Source organism: Amaranthus tricolor, chromosome 10 (genome assembly GCF_026212465.1).
Source record: "Amaranthus tricolor cultivar Red isolate AtriRed21 chromosome 10, ASM2621246v1, whole genome shotgun sequence".
NCBI lineage: Eukaryota > Viridiplantae > Streptophyta > Magnoliopsida > Caryophyllales > Amaranthaceae > Amaranthus > Amaranthus tricolor.
In genome coordinates, this window is record NC_080056.1 from 9,457,794 (window position 1) to 9,467,178 (window position 9,385).

General features: G+C 34.3%; 1 protein-coding gene across 2 annotated transcripts; it reads right to left on the reverse strand.

Annotated features, from left to right (window-relative positions):
• Positions 1 to 432: 432 nt before the first annotated feature.
• LOC130825769 (autophagy-related protein 13a) lies at positions 433 to 7,017 on the reverse strand. Of its 2 annotated transcripts, XM_057691171.1 has the most exons (4): positions 6,703 to 7,017; positions 4,727 to 6,476; positions 4,456 to 4,643; positions 433 to 947 (listed from the first exon to the last, which is right to left on the reverse strand). In XM_057691171.1, exons 2-4 carry the CDS (start codon positions 6,104 to 6,106, stop codon positions 602 to 604), a joined length of 1,914 nt encoding a protein of 637 aa, XP_057547154.1. In that variant the 5' UTR covers positions 6,107 to 6,476; positions 6,703 to 7,017; the 3' UTR covers positions 433 to 601. The 2 variants fall into 2 exon arrangements, with proteins under 2 accessions (XP_057547154.1, XP_057547153.1); XM_057691170.1 differs by having other exon boundaries at positions 4,727 to 7,017.
• Positions 7,018 to 9,385: the final 2,368 nt, after the last annotated feature.

A 9,385-nucleotide genomic window follows, 5' to 3' on the forward strand; every position in this document is an offset into this window, starting at 1 on the left:
TTTGATCAATTAGAAGTCTATAATCCACTTTCTAATTAAATAAAAATTTATATAAAATAAACTATACACTTAAATATTGGGACAAATTTAGAGTCAAAATCAGATGTTAGGTCGAAGTCGAATTTGAGTCAGATTATTGAATTTTTCCTAAGGTTTACCTCTATCCGACTTCGATTAGAAGTCAGCTTGGTGTCAGGGTTTTCTTAGGTTCGAATTGGATTGTTTCCCTACGTCGAATACGATACTTATTGAATTCAAATCTAAATGCCATCCCTAGTCAGAATACAACCATTATTTAGAAAACATGGAGTGTATCAAATTATGTAGTTGAAGACTAGCTAGAAGTAATATTCTTGGAATTCAGTATTTGATAGTAAATCAATCTGTTCTAATAAGAAATTTGGCAAAAAAGCCAGTAATTTAGAGACCATATGGCAAAGCAAAAACCATGATTCAAAGTGAACAGAACAAAGATGAAGGCACAACTAATTTTTTATGTACAAGTATTTTTGTTAATAGCTAACATCTTTACTTTAGGTTTACTTCTAATTGCACTCATAATCAATGGCCATCTACAACCCAAAAGTGACACAAATTCCTTCTAAAGCTTCCTTCCTTTGATATTCAAAGGTAAACCATGACGATCTTCATCGTTGTTTACCGCTTGGTTTCCGCTTTTAGAAAGAAGCAGATCTTTCATTTCTTGGTAACTCTTAAGCTCTTCGAGGGCATCTGATGCCTTCCGAGACATTAAAAATTCGGAGGCTGTTCCGAAATTACCTTGATGGGTGCTTTGAGAGTGGGATGAATAGATACTTGAATCTTGACGTAGTGGTGGGGCGGTTCTAAGCATGTGAACAAGCGCACCCACGGCAGCATCCTGTGACTTCCGGCCCAATGAGAATCCAGAATTGAAATCTGATCCTTTCTTTGCTTCGTAACTGTGACTGTACCAATCAACATAAGAAGCATTAGGTTTAGGCAATGCTTGAAAGTGAGAACTCATGATATAATGCTCTTTTGCTGCGAGGAAAACGAGTTTTACTAATCATTCTAGGAACCCGATGGATGGCAGAACCATCTGCAAGTCGCAACAACTTAAATGTTCTGTAATTCACAAGCCAAATCAAAATCGTCTATGAGCAAATACATGCAGTTAATCAAGTTAACCAAGGAGACTGAGGGAGTGTAGTATAATCCGGTCTAGTGCGGCACAAGATATTCTTCTGTTTGTATCAAAATAGCCTAAGACAACTCCAATATGGAGCATAGTCACAGTCCATATCAGTGTCACGTAACTCGCTAATCTCCTAGCGAATTCCATCAATATGTTATACTGGTCCATATTGATGGAATTCACACGGGAGAAGAAAGTGGACACAACTGAGGGTGTGATGCCGATGCGCACTGGCTGCACAAGATGGCAGAAATTGAAAGGCTCGGGACGCTGGTTCCGGTCAAAGCAATTGCATACATGATGGGGATTCCACTGATGGGGAAATCGCTAGCGGGATGAACAGCCAATAGGGACTCCGACAAAAGTCATTATGGAAGCCATATTAGTTGAAGATTCACAGAGGAAGTTTAAGAGGACAGGTCTCTCAATATTGAGCCTGGTAGTAATGGTCTTTAATTTGTGGGAAAGGAGGCATCTCGTTTAAGCGGCAATGAAAGCAACAAACTAAATTTGAGTCAAGGGAAGTATTTTGGATGTTCAACCTCTAAATTAGCGGGGCGTATCCTACAGGAAGCTAAATCACTAATCCGAAACAAGATCGCCCCTTCAAATATAGTGTAATTACAATGCATGAAAAGGTAATAGAAATAAATGCAAGACACTTAGAAATAAAATAGAATCACTTCTTTGAACTATATTCAAGCTTATACATGTCATATTTCTAAATAACCATAAAACAGATCATAGAACAAGATGGGTGTCAATCTAAGCAGTAGAATAACTATTGACCAACTGTGATCCAACACCATCTACAAAAAACTATGGTAATTTATTAAGTCTATACAAATTTGGGGACATTAGTGACCAGCTCTACATAATTAGTCACTTTAGGTTTTATCCATAAAGGGTCATTTACAATCTGCTATAACTCACTGACCCAGCCACAATTGAAAATCAGCAAACAGCCAAAAAGCAATCAGTAAAAGCAGTTACCAACTCACAAATCAAATGGCATTAGCTTGGTTGACAAGCACATAGCAATCAACAGTTGGACATTCTGGAGAAGTTATTCTAGCAAATAATACCTAGATCCTAGAGGCTTAAATAAGTCAATGACTTCTGAACATAAATATTCATAATTGTTGACAAGGATTTTAGCTATGAGCACTAAGGAGGTTTAACTATGCAGATAATCATCAAAAAAAATTACATTATAAGACTGTTGTTGCAGTTTGTCAAAGAACCAACTCTACTAAAAGCTTAAGGTGATGGTTGAGGCCCCAAGATATCTTATGAACTCTAACACGCCCTCTCACATGAGAGCCCTTTGGTCTAGAAGTCTGAATGCAATACAGACACTCCTCATACCTGGCGCTAAATATTCCACTTCATATGAAGAGTGGTTGAGATTCGAACCCGTGACTTATCACGTTAGCTTCTGATATCATGTTAAGAAACCAACTCAATCAAAAGTTTAAGCTGATGATTGAGGCCCCAGGATATGTTATACACTCTAACATGTTGCAATTGATATTTTTCTTAAGGTAGCAAAATGCCTATTCAAAGTTCTATTCCGTTTGAACACTTGACTCTGGCAAAAGCTAACGGGGCCCTAAAATGCTATATGCAGTTGAAAATATTGTTTGCTAAATAAGTTTATCAGCATTCATTGAGTTTAAAATTCTGCTAGCAAAGTAATCCTAGAAAATAGCAGTATAGCAGCAAAGACCTCATTGAAAAGGAACTGTTTCATGGGATGGTATCATTCAGCAATTCCTTAAATGCATCAATGTTATAACCAAGTCTACAACATTGCATGTAATGCCGTCACTAGAAATCTCTACTTGCATCAACATTAACCTGGCCTAATAAAACAAGTCAAATAGACACTGTTAGGCACGACACAAAACCCAAAATGGCATAATGCACTAAATACCAATTTGACAGCTCTCATCATAACCAACTCAATAATGACAGCCATTGTAGATAGCACTTAGAGGTGTATTTGAATGAGATCACTAAAGTTTATTACAATTTATTGGGCCTAAAAGGGTAAACAAAAGATATACTTCCTTTTTTTGGGGGCACCATTTCCCTTCTAAGGAATTTGCAATTAAGGGGTTGCCTGGATTAGGAGGACTATAGAAAAATAGTACTCTGATAAAAAGATTTATCAGTAACCTTTGATCTTCAGATCATACATCAGATGATGCTTTCATGATTTAGACTAAGTTTTTGTTCTCTTCTATTACTTCGCTTTTGATTGAATAGGATCAATCATATGAATGCTGCAAATTCATCTTCGGAAGTATGCTACATTCTGTTATGTATTAGATCCGAATAAGGCATAATGTAACTGTTGCAATTTTTAAGAATTCTTCCTTCCAATTTTTAGCTTACCGGTTGTGATGGATACATTTCATATCAATAAGGCTTTCAACCGTTGAAGATATTGGTGATTTGTTTTTCTTTCAAAGATGAAGACGCCAATATAGATGAAGATGTTAAGCAATCTGGCTTTTTCTAAACAAGTCCATTTCCACTAACTTAGTTACTTCATACAAAACCATTCCATTTGAGATTAATCAATACTTTGGCACAAATTTTTAAACCATATATAAATTAACTTCAAGAACTATTTCCCCCGTTACTACAATTTCATGTACTCATTCACCCATAAAAATCTTCCACAAAGTGATGATCGGATTCCAAACGACCCCTAAGTTCCCAATTTCTATGTATGGACACTTTTTAGGGTTTAATAGACAAGTCTACCCATGTTTATAATACACCCACCCATTTGGGAGACCACACCCTCTCTTATACTCACATGCGATTGGTACACTCAAACAAACTCTCATCATTCCTTAAAATGCATGCCCAAACCAAATGGAGTTCAGAAATAAAAACGGAGTAAGTATAAATAATAATAATAGCCATATTGAGGCTTATTTACAATATTTAAAACGCATAGACTAAAAACACATTGGCAAACAATATATTAAACTGATTGATATATAATGAATAGGAAAACAATACAAATTATTAATGCAAGGGCACAGTTGGGAAGGTCTAGATACTTTTTCCTTAGTTGAAATCACCAGATATCAAACTGTGATGAAACAATATCGATATGACACAACAATGCCAAAGACTTAATCCCAAAATATGGAGTAAATTGATAAGACAATTAACTTTAATTACAAAAGGTCTACACTAAAAGAGTAATATTTACACTAACCAAGAAAAACCATGGTAACAGAGATAAAGGGAAGTACCTAGGTTGGGTATCTGATGTATCAACGTCATCAACATCAACATCGAATGGACAGGAGAAGTCACAAACATCCAACTCGTCTTGGAAGGATAATCTACTTGAGGTTCTTGAAAATGCCTTCCGTGGTGAGCTACCAGAAGAATGCAACCCAGAGAAACGGCCAGATTCATCTTTGCTATCTCTAGAAATCTGAAATAAATGCAGTTCATATTAGAGGAAGGCAAAATTTGAAGCAAATCCTAGTCTCGACAACTATGCTAAAAGAGCGGTACCTTTGATCCAAAAGAGAGATTTGACATCCCAGAATGCGACTCGCCAAGCCGCACTGCATCTAATTTTCTAACCACCCTGTGTCCAGAAGGAGATGATGACCCATGTGGTGAAGGATCAGGTTTTAAGTTCTTTGGAGAGAAAGGAGGGAGTGGAAGTCTATTTGGATCAGATAAATTAGGAGAAAGGTGTCTAGGACTTCTATTCAACATAGCATATGGTATAGCAACAGGTGCAGACTCCGGCCTAAGCCGAGACTGGTTAGGACTATATCTAAGGAGGTATGCTGGGGGAGACGGAGATGAAGATGGGGAGAACGGAGGTGAAAGAGACTCGTCGTAACTGTTAGTTTTGTGATGACCACCAAGCATCCTATAATTCTGAACTCTTTGGTCTTGGCTATATGTTAGCAAAGATGGATCATCATTCGGATCAAATGAACTACGATGTGCAGAAGGAGAACCAGTAAGAGGATTATTTTGCATTCTTGCAGCTGCAAAATGGATGCCACTAGACCAGCTATGAGGACGTTGACTTGGAGTCGAACACGCAGCTCTAGTTCCCCTCGATGAGAACGAGGCTGGATGAGATAATTTCTCCAAGGATGGGAAAGCCCTCAAAGGATCAGTAGCAGGACTACCAACATAATCAGTGATTATTACCGGTGGAAACGCTGTGGAACTGTTAAGATCAAATTCTGACAAATTTGATCTATAAGTTACAGAAACACATAGTCTACCATTTACAGCCTCTATTGGGTTAAAACTATAATGCTTCATCATTTGCTCCTCTTCCCTAGAGAAGGGGTCACTGAAAGACGAAACCTTGTATATAACGTCAATATCAGAAGTATGATTCAAGGAACTACGATGCCTAAATATCTTATAAGCAGGCAAATGCCTCATCATCAAGTACAAAGAACGGAAAAGTATGATAGATTTCTGGTACATTTTCTTATATAGCAAAGAAATGTCACGATTTTGTACGGGTAATGTCTTATAATTTTCATACTGAACCACCCATCTCTCAACAACTGTCTCAACGGCATCCCCATCAAACACCTGTTCATAGTATGAGTAATTCCCAGATGAATCATCCAATCCTCGACGAATGACAATTATGTCGATTACCATTGGATCCATTAGATTCCTATGCCAATACTGCAACTTCTCTAAAGAAGCAGGGCGGTCCCCTAAAGCTAGATTGAACCATTTATCAGTCCTTTTGGCCTTTGAATTAGACAACAGCTCTCCACTATGATCTTGGGGTTTTAGGGATGGAATCCTGGATTCTAAAACTATATGCAAGGCCTTTAGGAGAAACTGGGAAATGATCTGCTCTAATCTTCCATGTTCTGATGAAGAACTCACATTAAAATCCATGATTTTCCCAAATTGCTAGGGTTATCTCAGGTTTAACACAATGCAGTATACCACCCTTGACCCAATGAATTCAATCCACATCCAGAAAAACACCAAGATGAAAGCCTAGTTATCGAATTCGATAATATAAATCAAGGAAATTCAATATTCCAACAATCAATCAAAATGCACTTCAAACCCCTGTTTAGGCATCAAAAAAGAAGACCAAAACACATCCAAGATCAAGAATTTCACCCCAAAGAACAGGTGGGCATTACTGAATCTTCCAATGAACAAATTTAGAAATAATTTTAACATCAAATATCAAAATCTAATCTTTCCCAGAAAAGTTCCACAATTGCTTCTATAAAGGAACTGGATCAAAAAATTCCTGAAATTTTCAGATGGGTATGACCAACTTTCAGTGTAAGATGCATTACAAGTTGCATAAAAAGATCAATAAGATCAACAAATTTCCAAATTTCAACAGATAAATTATGAATTCCAGAAAATGGGCAAAGTTTGAATCAATCTAATACCAAAATATATCAACTTCCTCATAAATTAAACAAAAAAATTAAATAAAATAACAAGAGATAAGTAAAGGATAAACTTACTAGAGTTATAGGGGCAAAAAGAGACGTGAATTTTTAGAAGTGATTGCGTGAAGTTGGTATATAATTAGAAGGTAAGGGAAGCAAAGGAAATTGAAAAAATCATAAAATTCTTTTTTTTAGAATATTAAAATATGTGAAGTGAAATTTCTGGGAACTGAATGGAATCAAGAAATGGGATAATACCATAATATGGAAAGGTAATACCCATGAGATTGAGAAGAATGAAGTGGGAGCAGAGATTGATCTGTAAATTGAGAGATTGATGGAATAAACGATAAATGATTGGATGATTTGGAAGTTTGGCCATTATTTTTGACGTACTTAGTAATTATCATGTGTTTCAATTTTGAAGGAGCGCCGGTCAACTTATTAAAGTTCAATTAAATCATTTGAGTATATTTAACATGTTCGATTTGATTATGTGGAATTTTACAAAGTTAAAAGCTTTAATATTAAATCACAAATATATATGTTAAATGTTTAAAAATATAAAATTATTAGAAAAATAATATGATTTTTGAATTTACATAGGGCCTTTTAACAACTTTTTTGGGAAATTCCATTTGGTACCTTGAATTTTTGGCTTTTTTCACGTGGTAGATAATATATTTTTAATCCACGCAGTGACCTTGATCTTTTAACTTTTCCATCTAATAGAAAAAAGAAAAGTTTTTTTGTCAACTTTACGTTATTTTTACTCAATATAATCACATTTTTTTCAAAAAAAACCATCGTAATTATCCTAGTTGACCACATATTTCGAAATTCAGTCGAAAAAAGTACTTAATAAAACCAAAAACTTAACATTTTGTTTATCACATGAAAAAGTTAAAAACTCAAAAGTTACCAACGTATTTAAAAAATATTTGTCAACCACGTAAAAAACCAAAAACTCAAGATCACTACATGAAATTTCTTAACAATTTTTTAATTTTTGCTCGCCTTTAAGATGATGAATGATGATAAATAAATAATGATAGAGAGGAGTTTTAGTTTGTTTTAATGAGGTGTTATCATGAATAAAATTAAATTTTGATGATCAGAAGTGCTTTTTATTTTAGATTATTCAGCAAGTCTTATATATGACATCGTTTTATTATGAGATTAGAAAATTATGAGATTAGTAATAGACATGTGTCTTGGACTCTTAGACCCTAATGAGATGACTTTATAATCTTAAATAAATTAATTATTTTAAAGTTTTTAATTTTAACGTTAAAGTGATTAATTTAGACCTTAAAATGATCAATTATATATAAATTTCAATCTTGACTAAAAGTGATTAATTTTAATATTAAAGTAAACAATTTCTACATACAAATTTATAACTTTTAATAGATCAAGTTTTTTAAAGTTTTCAATTTCAATGTTAAAGTGATTAATTCAAATATTAAAGTGATCAATTATATATAAAATGATCAATTATACTTATAAAAGAAATCAATTTTAATCTTAACAGCCCGTCTTATATGAGACCGTCTCATGGTGCGACGACCTCAAAACAAGAAGCCCATAAGCTGAAGTTTCCATTATTGAGTTATTTAATTCAAGTATAAGGCACGTCTCATGGTGAGACCGTCTCATATAAGAATTTGTGCAAGATCGAATATTGGAAAAAAAAAAACATAATTGAACTATTAGTCTCATATTGAGACGGTCACTATACATTACATAGAATTGATATTATAAAATCACAAATTCTCATATGAGACGGTCTCATGGTGAGACCATTTATTTTTAAAGTAATTACTTATTAATAAGGTTGGTCCGATGTATATTTATTTTTAAAGTGATGACATTTTATACTCTTAAAGTGATCACTTATAACCTTAAAATAATTACTTATAATTTCAAATGATCACTTAAAATAATGGGTTTACTTATATGGGCTCGTCTCATGATGAGACGATCTGACGTAATTCTGGTTATTATAAAATTAGACAGGCTAACATAAGTGAACAACTGAGAAATGGGGCCTAGAAGGAGCACATGTTGGACTCGAAAATTTGAAAAAAATAAGACAATTAAACAACTTATTTCCCAAAATAAGCGTCCGTACATCCAAACCTAGGTTTGGCAAGAGTCGCTGCTAGTAACAGTGAAAGAGGAAAAAAAAAATTAAAAGCCCAACGTCGCTGTTAGTAACAGCGACTTTGGGCTTTATATTTTTTCCAGTTCCTTCTTCCTCACACATATTCACGCATTCTGTTTTCATTTGCTAAACATACGAGATCTCCCTAGTTTTTCCTCCATTAAAATCACATTTAATCCTTCAACTAAAGTTAGACAGGGTACAGGAGGAGGATTAACATTAGAATATTGTTTGTATATATTGAACATTTGTACATACTCAATATTTGTAACTTTTGGTCTTTTGTGTGTAAATTGTAACATATATGTAGATGTATATATTTTTATCGTATTATCAAACGTTTATTATGAATGAAATGATGTTAAGTACTCAGATTTTTCGGCGATGAATCATTCTGCCAAGAATACAATATGATTTTAATCAAAAACAAACAAACAATCATATTCAAATAAGGATGTTGCTATCGAACATTCAACACAATTTCAATCATGTTCAACAAATTCATATCAAATTACATACTTCATTCGTTAAATTAAGCTACCTTCGCTAACTAAGAAGGCTTCTTAAACTTTCTCATAATCCTTTCAGTCT